This window comes from Passer montanus, unplaced genomic scaffold, assembly GCF_014805655.1.
Source record: "Passer montanus isolate IOZ18808 unplaced genomic scaffold, ASM1480565v1 scaffold10, whole genome shotgun sequence".
NCBI lineage: Eukaryota > Metazoa > Chordata > Aves > Passeriformes > Passeridae > Passer > Passer montanus.
In genome coordinates, this window is record NW_024356505.1 from 19,915,972 (window position 1) to 19,935,327 (window position 19,356).

General features: G+C 40.2%; 1 protein-coding gene across 1 annotated transcript; it reads left to right on the forward strand.

The window, feature by feature from the left end:
* The first annotated feature begins 8,538 nt into the window (after positions 1-8,538).
* PDK4 (pyruvate dehydrogenase kinase 4) lies at positions 8,539-18,750 on the forward strand. The gene is made up of 11 exons (XM_039711913.1): positions 8,539-8,793; positions 9,654-9,795; positions 10,853-10,924; positions 11,500-11,684; positions 12,112-12,201; positions 12,743-12,820; positions 13,415-13,491; positions 14,015-14,113; positions 14,409-14,519; positions 15,219-15,332; positions 16,236-18,750. The coding sequence occupies exons 1-11, from the start codon at positions 8,646-8,648 to the stop codon at positions 16,377-16,379; spliced, it is 1,260 nt and encodes a 419-aa protein (XP_039567847.1). The 5' UTR covers positions 8,539-8,645; the 3' UTR covers positions 16,380-18,750.
* The last annotated feature ends 606 nt before the right edge of the window (positions 18,751-19,356 follow it).

A 19,356-nucleotide genomic window follows, 5' to 3' on the forward strand; every position in this document is an offset into this window, starting at 1 on the left:
CACTCAGGCAATATCTGTGTCATAGGGCATACCCAGTGTCATGCTACTGCCTTTTTGGTCCCTTATCAAGATGACAAGGGACACTTAAAATGCCACCCTCAGACTACTGTGGTAACTGGCACGCTGACTCAGGACAACTGGGAGATGCTCTTAAGGAGAGCTAAAAGGTCATTTGCACAGCTCATGCACTAGAAATGTTAGCTGCTGCGTGGTGCTGTAATGCCAGTGACAGTGACGTTTAGGCATTTGCCATATCCTGCAAGCTGATCAATACCAGCACAAATTTCATAAAGCTGCCAGGAGCCTAGATTCTGTTAACACAAACAGCAAGAAAGAACAGCCAGAAAAGATACTGAGAAGTTGGAAAGATAGCAAGGCACACAGCCCTTATGACTGCCCTGAGAAAAGAATCAGAACAAACAGCTTTGGATGATCTGCACGTGTACATCTATTCCTTTGAAATGCTGGGATATGTTTCTTTACCATAGAGGGGGAAGTTAATGGAAGAGGTAGTGAATGGATGGAAATAACACAAAGTGATTTATGTTCAGGTGAGAGTGGGGACTCACAACTCCCTCGAGCAGTTGCATTTAGTCTCTAAAGTATATAAATTACACACTTGGGAAACTGCAAGTTGCAGGTTGTAGCCTTGTTTTATTTGGCTGTCCTGACTTTAACTGGGGTTCAATAGATCCAATTTTTCAATTTCAGACCATTAGAGAGAAGAAGGAAAGGAGGTTGTAATTTTTTTGTCTTTACTACCTTGTGATCTTTTCAGCACATAAAGGTCACCTACAGCAGATGTCAATAATCACACTCTTTACAGTTTCCTTAAAGTTCATAATTTTACAGAACTATTTCACAGGTTACTAAACCAAACCAAATTACTTCTCAGCAAGAGTGAATTGGTGCCTTTCCTATATAATTTTATGAGATCCCTCTGGGTCTTCTCTAGTCCAAGTATTTGAGCATTTGGCACGAGATTTGAAACATGTACTGACTGTAAAGGACTGGAATTATCTGGATGTTTCAAAAGTACAATATTAGCTATTTTTCTCCAGGAATGGTTAAATAGAGACACGCTTTTTATTTGAAAGAGAAAATTATTGGAGTCAAAATGCCCTTTGAGTGACTTCAGATGGAAATTTATCCCATGTTTTCAACAGTACAGTTTAATTCAGCATGTTGGTCAGGCCTAGCACCTAATTCCTCAAGGTGCTATGGGTTCATAACTCTGACTGAAATCTCTCAGACCTGCAAGGTCTTGCAGCCTTTATTTAGCAGCCAGAAGTACTCCGCAAAAGTAGAGACTGCTTCTCAAATGCAGTCCAACATTTTTTTGAGTCTTTCTCATGGAAAGGGCAAATAATACCATATCCACTTACTGTATTTCACAAAAAGAGGGGGAAATTTAATGAAGGTTTGACTAAGGGGAATTTGATAGAAAAGTCTTTATTTGTTCAATTTTACTAAATTGCTGTTTTTTACTCCAAGGCCTTGAAGAAGGTAATTTTCAGCAAAAATTACTTCTTAACTAGGATTCTTGGCATTGATTTGATTTGACTTTTTTTAACTGAAATGCTCAGAATTTAAAAACTGCTTCCATACATGAGAGGTGATAAGAATGTACATCATTTGATGTGCATGCTGTAAGCCCAAAATACCAATAAACACAGATACACTACTTGTTTACTTCAGCATGGCATCACTCCTGTGCAACATCCATTGCAGTATCTTACACCAATTAAATCCCACATTGCTTCTTTAATAATATTCTTATCTCTCTTTCCTAAGCTTCAGCATATAGGCAGTTGCAAATACAGAACTGGTTTTCAGGATTCCCTGTAGCATATCTGGAGCAAAAAGCAGAAGGAAAAGTGATTGTCCAATACCCAACCCAGGGGAAAGCACTGCCCTCCCTCTCAGCACCTGCTGAAAGGGCTCTTGTGTGGTTTCCTCTTGTCTAGAGTATCTTCAAGGTTGTTTACCTTGGATTTATCTCTTGATCTGAATATTGAAATTTCAAAACATTTCTCCAGTACTGTTTAAACCGAGAATAAGGAGCTTGTATTTCTTTCTGGGAATGAGGAAATGCCCAAATATTCAACTTTACTTAAATACATATTCATGACGAGTATCCACAAAAAGGAAGGCTTAACAACTCTCACTTCAACAGCAGTTGTGTGAGTTTGCAAGAAGAAATTACACTGCTTCTTATAAGGTGTAAAAGGAGATCTTACAAATTTTAGTGAATCTGGTTTTCAGCAGTGAAAATATGTCTTAATATATTTTTTCAAACTTTTAAATTCAATTAGTTTCACAACAGACAAAGATATTTTTCATCTCTGTTTCACACTGTGTCTTCTAGTGAGTATGTTAAAATATTTTCTTTCAAACAGGGCTTTTTGAAACCAATATCTGCAAACTTACTGCTGATTATTTGTACCCAGATATTATGCCCCAGATAATAGGGAATCAAGACTTGTATTTGCACATATTCTAAATTTTTAAATAGGTAAATATTTCAGTAATTTCTTCCTTCAGTATTTTTTGATATCTAGGGGTCTCTACCCATATAAAACCAAAATAAAATGTATGTTCACAAATGCCTGCATATAAATGTAACTACCATAGTAAATTTAGAATATTGGTGCAATTTCAGTAAATGAAACAAAGACATATTAAACTAGTGTGGGTTTTTATGTCACTTTAGGTAGACAAAAATCTTGGAAATCAAGTACCACCATAGTTCTGATGATTTTGTTTTTTTTCATTTCAGTGACTATTAGATAAGGACTAAATTGAAAATTGAGTTTGAAATACTAAAGTGGAGTAATGAATAATATTAAAATAATTACAGTAACAAGAAAACATACTTAATGCTGCACAGCAGAACTGCAGATTTTGCCTAATATACCAGAAGATTTTGCCACAATAAATGGAGAGAGGAAGAGTTCCCTTGCTTAAACTGTTGTCAATGTTCCAGCAATGTTGTATTGACAATTTACCCATTATCTGTTAGTCATGACACAAAAATATTTTGCACCTCCTCAGACCCAAAGGCAAAGCATTTTAACTGTGCAGTGCAATATTTTAAATTGTACTGGCTCTTTACCAGGAATATTTTAATACACAAGCTACATTTTCATATTTAATTGCAGTTATCACACCTTAGCCTGTGGCTATACATTTAATCAAGTAAGAAAACTCCTACAGATCTACTGTGTAGACAACCTCTGTAGAGTATGTTATGGAAACTCAGTCTTTATGAGAACAACTGATTAGTATCTGTGAATTCACACTTCAGGGAGAGTAGTCAGGATGTTGCAAACAAAAAACAAACTTCCCTTGAGTAATCTGAAGCACTAAGAAGAGTGCTTAGGAGTTCCAGAGATGCCATGAGCCTTTTGAAAGAGTGGCCAGGGAGCACCGTAGAGAGCCCTTTTCTAGATGATGTCTTGGCTTATTATTTCCTAGACTAAACTTCTCATTCAAATTCAGATGATGTGGACACTAAAAGAAAATAAACTCTTTCAAATCTGATGAAGGAAATGCTGAGAGGGAACAACTGGGAATGCTTTCTAATATCACTCTCAGACAACATAACCTGGAGTAAGTTTCAGGCTCCAGTTTGGAGCTGAAACTCAAGCCACCAAATCCACTTTACCAACTGTCCTGCTACAGTCAACAGTATCAAGCACATCTGATAGAAAACTTAGCAAAAACATCTGCTCTTCACCCAGAGTGATCTACTCTGAAAAAAAAAAAACAACAACCCACTATGTGTACCAGTTCAAAGCCCCTGACCCATGTAAGGGTTACAGGTGAAGCTAGAACTTCTTCTCAGGGTGAGGTGTCTCCTAAAATGTCTAATCCAAAGCTTTTAATTTGAAATATCCTGTTCCACTAACCCCATTTCCATATTCCTACAGAAAAAAACCCACAACTGTTCAGATGAAACATATTTAGACCTTAAAAGATGTATTCTTTTGGTAACATTAACTTTTCCCTGACTTTTCACAAGATGTCCACCTTTTCCCAGGCAATCTTCTCCAGAGCAGGGCTGTTCACAGTAAAGGCAGCTGTGGCCCAAAGTGGCAGCTGTCCTGATGATACCTTTCCTCTTTATTTTCCTCTGCATCTGCAGATCTCATGGAGGATGCCACATGCTTTTCCACAAGAACTGTTGTGGTAGTCAGCTGAGGCTGGAAAAGGACATTATTTTGTGTCTAGCTATGTACTTTAGATCAGTGCCAGCCCACTCTGAAAGCCTACCTTTATTTCCTTTGGCTGAAGATTACTATTCCCCTACTTAGTAAGCAGTCTCCTGAATTGTGACAAGCATTTCAAGATAAACACTTTTGAGTCCTACTTTTATCACAGTTTGAGTCCTAGCTTTATTTCCTGAATTGTAAAGCTATACTCCAAAACAGTTTTTTCCCCTCGGCTATCTCTGCACTCCTAGTTTAAACACCCACAGTTAATCTCGTGCAAGCCTCTAGCTATTTTTTGGAAAAGCAATTTTGAAACCAGCAATCCAGTCTCATTTTCCATGATTTTAAAGGAGGTAACAGATAATTTCAGACATGGGTAACAAAGGCAGGGAATGAGGAAAAAGGATGTCTCCTGTTCAGGGCTGCTGAGTTGCCATGTTTACAGCTCCAAGCAGGCTGCTGACCAGCCACAGCTCCATCTGTAAAATGATCCAGCTACTGTACTCTTGACTTTTGCAAGTTATGAGCAGCCACAGGAGATTGTGTAAGTGCTGGAGCAGCTGCAGAACCTTTCCCTCACTGAACTACTGAGGAGGCATGCCAGCTTGTTTGTGTGCTCCTCCACAACCTTTCACCTACTTCGACTGTTTTGGCTGTACTGGGAGCCCCCAGCAGCTTGACAACTTGTGCAGCCACAGTGTCGGGTGACAGAAAGATGAGAACGGGAAGATATGACCCTTGTTTGTAATGCTATTTCTGTCTTTTTTTCCGTGTAAAGGGCCACATAAATATTTAGAAAACAAATTTATTAGTGGGTTAAAGTATCAATCCAATTCCATAAATGCAGACCCATCTGTAGGCGGAGGGCGAGCGATTTGCCCTTGGTACTGCTGGAAATTTCATGAGGTGCTGTGAATATAACTCACGCACTTGTCACCAGACTGCTCTGCTTACTTTCAAAACTTCCTAGTGCTACCATTAATTTCCACCCAGACTTACTGCTCCTCCTGGGTTATCATTTACCCTTCCTTACAGAAGGTGAATGAAAAGCTGCTTTTGTCTCTAGCAGAAAATGTTAGTCTGGTTCCAGAAGAGAAAAAATTGAAATTGCCTATCCACCTGTTCGCCAAACCGTCCCTCCTAAGCATTTCAACCAAATTTGAATAGATAATCAACTCCCTACAAACTGTGTACAAACTAGCAAGTGGTTTAGGGAGGAGTGATTAGAATTTTGCTACACACTGGATAAAAGGGAGGGGAAACTCAACCAGACTCATTCTACTGGAGAGTAGCAACCCCATCACTAGTCATCCCACATAGTCTGGCTGGTCAAGAGAGGGCACTCATCCCAGCACATCCTATTGGGTCTCCAGCACTTGTTGGGTTAGGAAAAAGATCCTTACATTTTTGTCTGTCCCCACAGAGAAAAAGGAAGGGCAAAAGCAACCATGATACCTTCTATCAGACTTCAGCAACATGACCAGTTACTACACAGGCTGCCTGACCAGGAACACAGCTCTGACCTCAGTACAGCACACTGTGTCTCTGGCAGGGGTGAGGACAAGGAACACGAGGTGAGAGACAGCTGATTGCAGTGGAGAGCTATTAGGAGACAAATGGACAGGAATCCAGGCTTCATTCATTCCACTCTTCTGGATCCATCTGTTGTGGAAAAAAGCAGAGAGTTAATGCAGCTCCATTTTCTTAAGCATAGTCAACAAAACATTACTGTGACCAAGCAACTGCAAGTGTTGTTACTGCCTTTTCAAAACTTGCCCCACGGCAATTCAGAAGAGGAAAGTTAAAATACCTAAACAGCAGAAATGAGACCCTCTCTGATGAATACTCCAGTTCAGAATTTGGCACTGTCCTTCATAGCCATTGTTCTCTGACACCTGCACTTAAAACCGTCACGTGTTTCAGAAGGAGGGTGAGATGGTGGTTGGAGAGGAAGTAAAGTGGGAACATTGCTAAAGATAGGAGGGATGGAGGCATTATATCAAGGCATTATATGAAGGCATTATATATTTTCACAGCCTAGCTCACCTGCATCTTGGCTGATGATAAATCCTCATATATTGCTGCATTTGTGCCTAAAACGTAGCTGTCTTGTTTGTCTTGTCAACATTCAGAACATCTATAAGAATTACTTCACAGATATATAGCTTAGATATGCAAGAATAGAAATTAATGTTGTTCGGAACCTCCTGTAACATAAAACCATCATACAAAGAGCAAGAAGCAAATCTGAATTATGAAGGAGACATGCTTCTTTTAGAAGATCATCTGAGTAAAAAAACCCTCAGTTTTTGTGCTGCTGATGTGTAAAATTCTTGTAGAAGTTTGTTTTGATTTGAAAAACACCCAGGTTTTGAGTTACTGGAGCCTTGTTCTTTTAACAAATGGGGAAGGCAACACACTTCCTGTATTTCCTGCAACTACAATTTTACCTTTGTTCACAGCTAAATTGAGTATGTAAGATATTTGTTCATACTTTACTGCATATAACTACTAGGAAACCAATAAGAAAACAAGTTGCTGTAAAGAAAATTAATGCAAACAACAAAAATTGTCATTAGTAGACCATTTCCCTATTCAGACTGCTCACAAAGAATATTCCAGTTACTTATATTAAGCAGGCTCAGCACACCAACAGATTAAATAAAGCATCTCATAGGAATAGAAATAATGACTTTATAAACTGCAATAACTGCCTACTGCAGAGAACTTCCTGACCCAGATTTTATTGCAAAGAGTTAATTGTGAGGTTCTTGCTTGTCATTGATTAGTGGCTTAAGGAAGAAAGTGGAACTAAACAAAACTATCCTGCATGTTTCATGGTTTAAACAAATTTGTATGATATTTTCATTTCTGTGACTCATCTGCAACTTGCAGTCAAACCAAGTTTAAACAGTCAAAAGCAAATCTCAAATTCTTAAATTTTTAACTTCTATAAAGGACAGGAAAAAGCAAAGTCATTACATTTGCTGCTATTTGATGTCTAAATTTTGCTTCATTTCACATTTCATATGCCAGCATTCAATCACTGTGGTAAACCAGAATTTATCTCATGGAAAAATAACAGAATAACTCTCCCAATAAAATAATAAAACAGGGAGCAATAAAATAATAAAACATAAAGTACAGCGGGAGTAGAACCATAAGTAGGGATAACAGATATACTAGGAAGACAAAAATGAGATAAAGTTTAAAAAACAGTCTAATGACAAGCTAAAGTATTTTCCTCTATTAAACTACATGCATAGCTTTCTTGTGAGGAATTTGATCTTCCTTCCCTTGCAACAGAGCTTACATGTTTGTGTGTGTAAATATATGCATATAAAATTGGACTGGAGAGTTGTATGGAAATATTAGGGCACAACTATTTTGTATTATTTTACTGTCACATGCTCCTGCTGTTACAGACCAAGTTTTCAGATGTCAGAAAGCCCTCCACTGACATCAATTCCATTTTTCAATGCCTTATGCAAACCCTGCCCTGGACTGAAGTGAAGTGGACTGGGCATGTTGGGAAAAGGCCAGGCAGCACTGGAGATCCAAGCTCCTTCCCCAGCAAAGAGGAAAGGTGAGGGGGCTTTTCCCAGCTCGACTGTGACCCTGGGAGATGAGCCGTCCCTGAGAGCTCTGTGTCAGCCCCTTCTTAGGCCAGCTCTAGCGACAGTAAATACAGGCCACATGCTGATCTGGGGCCAGTGCGTCACCAGCACAGCTGTCCTCGGGTATTTGGCCACTATTAACCAGGTCACAGCCATGACCTACATGTCGTCAGCCCGCGGCTGGGACCTGATTTTGCTCCCTTTGCCTTCCACGCAGCCGGCCGGGCTGTGCGCCGGCCCTGGAGCTACCCCGTCAGTAGCAGCACTGCCAGCACCCCCGTACGAGTGCAAACACAACCGCCCCGGGCACCTTCGCACCCTCAGGCCGGGCCATGGCGCCGTGCACCGCTTCCCCCGAGCCCCGGCGCCCACTGGATGCCTGTGCACAGCCCGCACAGGGCCGGAGCCTCCGCAGCCCGTGAGGGGCGGCGGCAGCGGCAGCAGCCGCCCTGCCGGCCTCGCCCGGCCCGGGCCCCGTGCACAAGGTCACCGCGGGAGGCGCAGCAGCAGCACCCGCCACTCCGTGTGCCCTGGCCCGGGCTGTGCCCTGGCCCCGGGGCTGCCCCCCGGCTACCGCCCGTGCCGCTGGCGCGGTGCCCGCCAGGCCGGGACGGCCACGGGGAACGCCGCCAGCGCTGTCACGAGTGGCCGGGGGGCGCGGCCTGGCGGAGCGCCGCCCCCCTGCGATTGTAAATAGAGGCGCCACGTGAGGCCGCCCGCCACAGGCGAGGGGACGGTGACAGCCCCGGAGCCCGCGGAGCACTCGCTCTCTCAGCGATCGCTTACCTGCCGCGCACCCGCCGGCTCGGCAGCGATGAAGGCCGCCCGGATCGCCCTCCGCAAAGCCGCCCCGCTGGCAGGGGCCAGCGCCGGCAGCAGCAGCAGCCGGCTGCCACAGGAGGTGGAGCAGTTTTCCCGCTTCTCCCCCTCCCCGCTCTCCATCAAGCAGTTGTTGGACTTCGGTGAGAGTCGGGAGGAGCGGGGGGAGGTCAGGGCTGCGGGGCTCGGAGGCTCGTTTCCCCATGAGGAGCGAGCCCGGGGGCTGCCGGGGGGGGTGCGGGAGCGGCGCTGTGCGGGACAGAGGAGGCGGCGATCCCCGCCGCAGGGGCCGCGCTCAGCCAGCGCTGAAGCCACTGCCGGCCCCCGGCTCGGCTGCCCAGCGCCAGAATGGAGGAGCAGAACGGGCCCGCCGGGTATTCCCAGCCCCGCTGGGAACCTTCCGGCCCCGAGGTGCTGGCGGTGGCAGGGAGGTCGTGTCGGGCGGGCACTCCCGGCCGCAGTTACCCGCCGGCCAGGTGCCAGGGGCCGGAGACCTGTGGGTGCCGCCACCAGAGCTGAAGATGCGCTACAGCAGCGCTGCTTCGGCCGTGTTGGTAGGTGCGGGCGCTGGGGGACGTGGGCTGCGGGGCGCGCTCGTGCTCCGCGCGCCCGGAGGCGGGAGGAGCCAGCGGGAACGCGCAGTTCCCAGATCCCGTTATCGCTCGGGCAGCTCTGGCGGCTGTGCGCACTTGATACTGCCAGACGTCACCCCGAACAACCTCCTGTTTACAGAGGCCGGAGTGCTTCTGAGGGGATTGCAGTTAAGTCTCCTGGCTAAATGGGATCTGTACAAATATTCCGTCCAGGAACACGCTGTGTCTTACTGTCATGTAAACAGCATTCTGCATAAACATGTAACGCCTAACACTTAGGTGAGCTGGCCAGCAAAAGCCTCGTGATTGTGGAGAAACAGAGAAATTCTGAAATTTATGGGAAGTCAGCAATCTGTATTTGCATCTTGAAACTTCCTCAAACAAAAACTGTCTTTTGGATTTATTCATAGGCTCAACTAATGGATGTGAGAGAACTTCTTTTGCATTTTTGCGACAAGAACTTCCTGTGAGGTTTGCAAATATCTTGAAAGAAATCGATCTTCTTCCTGATAAATTACTAGGCACTCCATCAGTACAATTAGTAAAAAGCTGGTAAGTATGAACTGCTTGAATTCAGCATGCAAAGTTACACAGCTTTGAGAACTTTGTTGTTACAGACTTTTTGAATAGTAACAAAGTATAACAAGTATAAACAAAGTAGACAAGTATAACAAAGTGTAACAAGTAGATATGCAGTTCCTTCATCAAATCTGAGTTGCAAGCTGTTACGCACTGTCCTTTTCTAGCATACTAAAATTGAATTGAAAATCAATATGATTATATTGCTATCTTTAAATAGGTGGGGGGGGCTGGGGAGTTAACAGTTTGAAGCAGGGAGAATAGAGAATAGAGAAGGGAGAAAAGAAAACGTGTTCTGTTTCCACACAGCATTACAGACTGAGACCCACACAAAATGGGAAAGCAGGCTATGTACTTGTTTTGATCTCTCACTGATGAAGTTACTAACAGAGCTTCTATTCCAAAGTATATTGTCTTGGCCTGTGCAGCAAGTGTTTGAAATTCAATTAACATAATCTCTGCAGTTGACACAGTGGTTGAATCTGATTTAACCTTGCTTACTGGCCCAGTTTCAGCATTTGTCAGGATGGCAGACATAAAGAGCAGAAGTATTAAGAGTCAGATCTAGAAACTCTTCTTAATATAGCAAACTGTTGTGCCTGTGCTGTATGCATCAAGGCTGTCAGATGTTAGTGCAAGCGGCTCAGCTACTTTGCTTCTGCCAAAGCTGATCAGACTTGGAAAAATGTTCCTTAAGTGGCTTCCTGATTGGCATTGTCATTTGGATCTTCTTTTGAAATACATCTCTTCTAAAGAATTATAAGGGGATCCCACATACCTTAAGTGAGGGCTTAGATTCCTCTCTGGTGGCAGGCACAAGAAAAGACTTAAAACTTCTGGAGTTCAGGCACTCAAGAAGTGTCCATCTGTCATTCCATTGTTGGTTGTAACTTGGATATTTCAAAGATACTTAAAACCCCTAGATGTCTTGTTAGGACTAATGATGTGCACAAGACAAAGTATTTTTGATATTGCTAGAATAATAAAAATCAAATTGATAGCATATATTTCTTGTCTTCTTTTTCAATAGGTACATCCAAAGCCTAAAGGAGTTGATTGAATTCCATCAGAAAAGCCCAGATGACCAAAAAGTCTTATCTGAGTATGTTTTTCATGTTTTTCTTTGAACTTTTTAGTTCACCTTGTACTTTTCACAGTATAGTCACTTTAGACTGACAGCCATGATGAGCTGAATTTGATAATCTAGCTGAGCATAGAACAAGCTGGTCGAAACCTCTGACCAAATTTAGCAGTATTGCAAATAAGTATGACCTGTCACAGCCTAATTTCAAAGTCATATTGCTCCTTGAACAGTCATGACAGAGAAATACAAAAAAAAAAAAAAATCTGTGCAGTCATATCTTTGCTTTTTTCCAAGATGTAATCTTGGGATCTTTTTCCTTTCCTTACATTTTCTTCTGTGCAAATAAATGAGTAAACAGGTGATGAACTTGATATGGCTCATTGTACCTTTTGTTTTAAAAATGTAAAATACTGCTGTGTTAGGTCAATGAGGAATTACTTTTAAAAGAGTTAAAAAAAAAAACACACTGTATTTTAGTAAGGCTGTTAAGCACTTATCTGTGCTGGTGCTAGGTTAAATAATTACGTTATACAAATCTTGCTTCTGTGTTGTCTGAGAATAATGTTCTAAAAAGATTTTTTTTTTTAACCTAGCTTTATAGATACTCTAATTAGAGTCCGAAACAGACATCATGATGTGGTTCCTACAATGGCACAAGGAGTAATTGAATACAAAGACACTTTTAAAGTAGATCCTGTCACCAATCAAAACATCCAGTATTTTTTGGATCGTTTTTACATGAGCCGTATTTCCACCCGAATGCTAATGAACCAACACAGTAAGTAGAAATTTTTACCTGAGGAAAAACTTCAATCTAATTAGTAACATGTTAATGTAAACACTTCTTAAAACTGCTGGAGAACTATTTTACATAATTTTGTGTGACACTGAAAAATTAGAAACTGAATCTATCACTTAAAGTAATGGGAAAACTTTAAGTGACAGACTACAAAACAATTGAAATAACTCTTTTGTGGAATATGTAGGGATATCATTCTTTATGTCTGGAAAGCCTTTAGATGTGAGCTATAGAAAAGCCAACATAGTTTGCTGACAGTAGATAGCATTTTAACTCATAAAAGGCATAAACATTCAGTATTTTATGTAATTATATGTTGTCATCACACTGCATTAGTCTCAGTTTTGGGGCTTTTTTATAAAACAGTATTTGGGATTAAATGTTTTGTTGTTCTCATGTCAAACAGCTCTTCTATTTGATGATAAATCTGGCTCGGGGCACCCACGGCACATTGGAAGTATTGATCCTTGCTGTGATGTTGTCGAAGTAGTGAATGGTGCGTATTCTCAGAGCTTTAACATTTCTCTTCCTGATCAGTATCTATATCTGACTGCAAGCAGTTTGGGTAACCAGCTTCACTTGTAGAGGATGCTGACTGGCTTTAATTGAAATAGCTGAAAGCAGTCTTATCAAGGCATGAGCTTTTAGAGGACAGAATTTAAAATACAAAGTAGCAGTAAAAAACCATGTTGGAGTAAGTCCTAGCAAGTGACAGATGAGGAAGGAGTTGAAGTTGTCTGAGGTGTTGAGATTGGTTTTACCTACTGGTAGATAGTAGATAGCAGATGCATCAGTTCCATACAATTATCAAAAGGTACAAAGACTTGCTCATGCTTCTGTAATTGCCCATTGTTCTCAATTTTTAGTGCACACAGTGGATGCAATATTATCATTCTCTTGTGACATAATCCAGTCTTAGACTGTCAAACACCTTACCAGCTAAGGCAGTTAAAAGCTGTATTCTGCCATGCATTAGAATGAATTTTTACATTGTTTGATGTTATACTTTATATAATTTATTAAAACAATTATTTCAGATGCTTATGAAAGTGCCAAGCTGTTGTGTGACCAGTATTACTTGACATCTCCTGAACTGAAACTTACTCAAGTGAATGGTAAGATAAGAGCCTATCAGTAGCCAAAACTGCTTCTTCTACAGAGTCAAAAGTCTCTCAATTCTGTAACCTTAGTGAACATACCAGTTGATCTGGCTTGGGTAGTTCCTCTTCATTTTCTATTATAGGCACCTCATTTAACTTCCCATGTTAGAGCTCAAATGCTGATGTATCTTAAATACCACATTTTTGAGGTACCATTTATTAATTTGAGAAAAGTCAGACAAACCTGTACCTAAAGTAGTATGAGAAGTTGCTACAGAGGACCTCCATATCTGGAGTGAGGAACTGGGGATGCTGACTGAAATGCTGGATCCAGTCTGAGATATCTGCTTAATGTTTGAAATCCTTTATTTATAAGTGGGGAATAAATACTTGATTTTTTAATTTGTTTATTTGAAAAGAAACTTATTAAGCAAGTGGCAATTGTAATCTAAACACTGTAATGAATGCATAAAGCTGTTTCCCAATTTTGGAAGGGGGAAAACAAAAAATGAAACTATTTATTTGCAACTTGCTCATTGTAAAATTTGGATACCATATAGAAAAATGTCATCACCCTTTTGAGTGTTTTTTATTTTTCCTTTCTTCTAGGAAAAGCTCCAGGAGAGCCAATTAGCATTGTATATGTTCCATCTCACCTTTTTCACATGCTTTTTGAGCTCTTTAAGGTATGTTAGTATAAGAGAATGAAGTGGGATGTGGGATTGTGGTCACCAGTAGCCTTCTGCTTTTAGAGATTGCGTCTGCAGGTTTGCTTTCCTGTGTTTTCTGTGGAGTGGACAATGTATTTAAGGAGTAGTGAGTGCAGCTGAACTTCAGTGCTGCCAACATTACATACAGAAATTTGGCAACCTTTAGCAACTGCTGAACTTTGCTCTTCTCCAGAAACCTGTTGACTTTAAGGGAGTTATATTATTTAATTTACAGTGCCTGAGTTAATGTTGGGCAAGAATGTTGTAATCTTTCACTCAGAAGAGTCTTGGCTATGCTTAGATGCTTTTAAATTGTGAGACCTCCTCTCACACCTTAAATGATGATAAATCTGCTCCCATTATGCCAAAATGCTAAGTGTGTCTCTTGGAAACCAGGCACTGATAGGAGTAGAGGATAATTTTGCCTCTGTGTAGAAGGGATTTGTTTGAAGTGCATGGATTCAACAACCTCTGATCACAGTAACCTTCTTTTCCATAGAATTCAATGAGAGCAACTGTTGAATTCCAAGAAAACAGTCCTACTCTTTCTCCGGTTGAAGTGACAGTTGTTCTAGGGAAAGAAGACCTGGCAATCAAGGTATTTTGCTGGCCTACTACAAAGAACCTACTGTAGTGTTTTTATGTTATTTTACATGCATAGCTGGTTCTATAAAAGATCTGTCCTCTGAGAATAGGTTGAAGACACTATGCATGAGCACAAGAGAATTCTCTTGATGATGTGAGCCTCCATGTTCACAATTATCTAGTAAAAAAGTAATGTGCTGCAAAACAAATCTTTGCATTTATGACTGTTGGAAAGGTGTGTTCAAATAACTATTTAAATACCATTCTTAGTGCATGCTTGTTACTAACTTTGTTCTCTCTTAAATCAGATTGCAGACCGAGGGGGTGGTGTTCCAGTGAGGAAGATTGAGCGGCTGTTTAGCTACATGTATTCCACTGCACCGAGGCCAAACGTGGATGATGCTCGAAATACCCCTCTGGTAAGATACTTTCAATGCTCATGTTGCAATTAGGTTGTTGTAAGTGTTGGTGGGTTAATAATGAAGCACTGTGTCCATCCTGCTGTTTTGTGGGGTATTCAAAGATTTACTGTGCCCCATAAGTATGAATTTACACTTTCTGAAACAGAATTTTAGTATTTAGCTAGTGGACAAAAATATGCTTTTAAAGGCATAAAGAAACAACCTGAATATAACCCCCTCATCATTTTGTTCCTGCATTCCAATGACACTAATTTACTTTGTCTTCACTCTCCATTCAGACCTCAAACTTACTGTAGATCATGCGGTGTTTCTGGAGGCAAGCACAGCTGGAACAGTCTTTTAGATTATTATGTTTGTCTCCCAATAGAAAGCTTCTTTTATTGATCAAGTGGTACTAGCAATTACAAGGGAGGGAAAAAATTACTGAGAGTTAACATGCAAGAGTGGGACATATATATATATATAGACCCTCCTTCTTCCATAGAGAGTTTTTGTCTTGTGACTTTGGGTTTTTAACGGTCAGCTTCAGCATTCTTTATGAAACTGATTAGAGATTTATGTTTTCTTCTAAGAGAAGAGGAAATTCAAAGGGTATTTTAACAGCTTAAAAATCTCCAAAGACTTTCCAGCTGTTTAACTTGAAGCCATTAGAGCTAGTAAAAAAATAATTAATTTTATATTGTACTTTATTTTTAGGCTGGCTTTGGGTATGGCTTGCCAATTTCTCGTCTGTATGCTAAGTACTTTCAAGGAGATCTAAATCTTTATTCCATATGTGGCTATGGAACAGATGCTATCATCTACTTGAAGGTATGTATTTAAATTTAGTTAAATAAAAGATTACTGCCATTAATGCAGTGGGATAAGTACTTGTTACCATTTTAAGGTAAACAGATTCTCTGCTCATGAGTCGCTCTTGTTTTTTCTTGAGAAATGACAGATTTAATAACTGGTTCTTAACTGGTATCAAAAAAGTCACTTGGCTTTAACTAGTCTACTTGAACAACTACTAGTGAGAACCCTGTTGGTTTTCAGGTTGTGTTAAGGTGTTACCTATTTGTTCATGTAATACTAAGTACTTGAAGAGAGTGAAGTAAAGGTGTGAGCAACAGATCAGGTTTGTTTACTCTGAAAACCAGAAAGTCTGTATAAACTAAATCCTTAATGAGTCAAGGTGCTACCAGTAATTTTGAATACTGGGCATATAACTTGCACTGCTGTTTCTATAAGAAACCTGCCAGCAACACTACATGTTTTTCTCTATTTTCTGTGCCTAATCATGGGAGAAACTTCCTTTGAATTCCCCTTGCTAATCTGAAAACACTGAAGAACAATCAGAGCAGAAGTAGGAAAGGAAGAGACAGTTCAGCTATATATTTGTAACACTTCTATTGAAAAATTTTCACTGGAATTTTGCAGATCAAAGTCCTTTTCCATGCATTCCTGGACTATCTTGAAAACATGTTAGAGGCTACTGCTTAAGGCCTATGAAAAATGCATAAATAGAGTGAGATGTTACTGCAGTTGTCCTACCAAATTACCCGAATCAGTCATAGATGCTGAAGCACATAAACTACAACATCTATAGTGGAAACATTTGTGTAAATAACTTTGTTTTCTAGTGTCACTGGCTTAACACTTCAGGCATGCTGAATGAATTTTTGCTAAGTGACATTACTGAGAGGTATTAACCTGTTACTTCTTGACTTTTAGGCCTTATCAACAGAATCAATAGAAAAACTCCCAGTTTTTAATAAATCAGCTTCCAAGCATTACCAGGCTACCTCAGAGGCAGATGACTGGTGTGTCCCAAGTAAAGACCCAAAGAATATGGCTAAGCAGAGTGCAGCTTCCTGAAGAGAAGTGGATATTGAGACATCCCAGGGGATCAAGCTGGCTTCAAGAGCACCATTTGGAAGTATTCATCTACCTTCAAACAAGCAAGTTTCAGGACTAGCAGAAGAAAAAGAAGAGTATCATAAACCTAGTATGCACTGAATCTGAAACCTTGCTGTGGACTTCAGGATGAGAAAAATAGGAGCACATATGTCTTTAAAGAAGAGCTATATATAGAGAAAAATCAAGCTATTTTTTTACTATGATCAAAGACTTGTGGTAGGGGTGTGCAATTTTAAAATCCTGTTTAATGCTTGAATTCTTAATACTGACTGATAAACGAGTTATGCTGATGCATATTTTTCTGTTAGAATAGTTATCAGCAGTTTATCTTATTACAGAACTCCTCAGGTAGATAGATAGCATCCATACTTTAAAGTTGTATTTATAACATTTGGAAAAGATCCACTTAACATGGCAGTCTTGTAGCAAGATACAAACAGCATTCAAGTACAGCCTGACTGGAAGAGAAACCCTGGAAGGTAGAGAGAAAGTGTTTGCCATATATAAGGCAGTCCCATTTTTAAAAAAAAAAAAGCTATTCCAGGAATAATTCTTAAGTGATCTTCATATTAAGTGATGCCTTGCTCTGTGAGTCACACTGCTAGATATTTTATGTTAAACTGTTCATGGAAAATCAGCCAAGTAGGGCTTCTATGCATAAGGTAATGAAGAAAATCAGGATATTTTTAAGAGCTACTGGAAGGAAATGGAAAGCTACTTGGTTGTAACGGCTCTCACATTAGGGTACATCTGGCCTATGTCCCTGTATTCTGTGTGCCAAGTCAGTTAGGATTTTCCAAGAACTGAAGTCAGACATTGCAAGTTGAACAGAAAGGTTTCGGTGACATGTATTGTGTAAGCATGTTGTGAAGAATAGCTTGTTTAAAACACAGTCTTGTTGTTTGTTTCTGTTGTGCTGTTAGATTAGTGGCTCAATACACTAAACCAAAATCTGCCAATTGTCTTTTTCAAATTTGTATTGGACCATGTCAGCCCAAAGATGTACAAAGGGAACCTATCTCCTGAAAGCTGTGGCTGAGCACTGAAGGTCTGTAGGAAAGGTTTTCAGGAGTTGTGTTGGAAACGTAAGAACTTATTTTAAGAACTGTTCATTGCAATGGAAAGGGCTTAAGAAATGTTTCAAAATGTGAACAGCACTGAAAACTACAGGAAAGCTTTTATGAAGAGCAAAATAGGGGGAATTCCCACAGGAAAAATGTCAGTGAGAGAGGGTTGATCAGAAAATGTTCCATTCGCAGTAAGCTTCTTTGTTGCCCATCTTCTTTGTGTGTTTTCACTTTTGTAAGCAAGGTAAACTTTAACAGATACTAAGCTATTGTATGCTGCCAACCTGGCCAGTCAAAAGTTCATCAGGGCTGTAGAATACTACTTGAATTTTTTAAAAAAACTAATTATCATATTATTTTCTGTTTATGTGATACTTTGCAAAAAGTTACAAATACATTAAAACATCCTGCTCAGTATGACAGTTTTCTATTAGAGATTTCTATTTGTTGGGCAGAAAATGACTCCATATTCCACTGTGAATCTAAAATGGTTTTTAATAGGAAACTACCTTTGCATTCTTGAAGTCCTGTTGAGATATATTTCTCATTGAAAAAAAATATATATTTTGGTATGCCTCATTTATTTTAAAAACTACTTTTACGTGTATTAATGATAACTGCTGAGCGTGGTGGTCTTAGTACTGCATCTGGCTGTTTTTATCCTGGTGAATAAGCTGCAGTCACCAAAAGTCACCAGATCATGCATCTGAGCTCAGCTCAGTGAATGCTATGGCTAATAAAAAGGAAATACCTTTGTCTGGAATATAGAGGTGTAAAAAAAGCTGCTTTCACTGTCATAAAGTAACTGAGTATTTGTTGATTTTTTTTAATGGAATACAAGGTTACAAACACATACCAAAATAGTCATTGTTGTCAAGTACACACAATTTATACCTTTCTGTCTGCATCCAGGAGTGCTTGAACCTGAGTTATGATCTGGTGATACATTTGTAATACAGCTGCAGCTGCTTCAGTTAGTAATTTCTGTTTCAAAGCAGCTGAGGCACATATGTGCTGCAAAAATGTTTGTGGTGCTGCTTGCAGAGCAAAGCTGTGGAACATTCATGATGCAGGCAGAGGTTGTGAAGCACTTAAGGAACACACATGAAATCTGTGTAGTATCTAGGCTATCTACCTAGATAATACAGCACCTTTTCCAGCATTCACTGACTTTTTATTCTGAAAGCAGAGCTGTAGTTTCAAGTCTTTTACTTGGATGTAGATGTTGAAATAGTTTTATAATAAAATGTTTTAAATGCTTATCTGTGTCTTTGTTTTTTAAGAAGTGTGATGCGAGCAAGGGCTTTTTATTTTAAGTCTTATGAAATGGAGTTGAGGAAAACAACACTCATACCATGTCAGGTACGGCAGTGGGGAGAAACACTGGAAGAATGATCTGCTTATGCTTCATGTTGCATTGGTTGAGAGGTTACACAGTACCTAAAATGAGTGCATCACCTTACCCATCTCCTTACTCTTTTTAATTAGGAGGGTATTCATTTTGAGATGAGAATTGGGAATGTTCCATCAGTGTGTGTTCTACGCTCTGAAGTTATTGTCTTTTGTTCAGTTTTTAAAGAGTATGAAAATTGACTAAGAAAAAAGACATCTATCACTGGGTTTATATCTAAAAGAAAAGTTTTCCCACAGAGGAAAGGGTTGGCTGTCTTTCAGCTCTGAAGCAATGGGACAGCTGGCTTTTTGTAGCTTTTGGTGTGTAAGAAAATGGCAGTGATCAGATGGTGTCATGACCTAAAGGTCCTGTACAACTGGTGCTTTAGCAGACTTGTGTTGGCCTGGGGCCATCTTGCATCTCCCTTAATTTTAAGAAGACAGAGTAACTGTAAAAATATATGTAGATACTTTAC

What these genes read in the sequence shown, in the direction of transcription:
- PDK4 (XM_039711913.1), top strand. Translation starts at nt 8,646, where the DNA reads ATGAAGGCCGCCCGGATCGCCCTCCGCAAAGCCGCCCCGCTGGCAGGG. An exon ending in GACCAAAAAGTCTTATCTGA is followed by an intron (nt 10,925 to 11,499) that starts GTATGTTTTTCA and finishes TTTTTAACCTAG; the next exon opens with CTTTATAGATACTCTAATTA. An exon ending in ATGCTATCATCTACTTGAAG is followed by an intron (nt 15,333 to 16,235) that starts GTATGTATTTAA and finishes CTTGACTTTTAG; the next exon opens with GCCTTATCAACAGAATCAAT.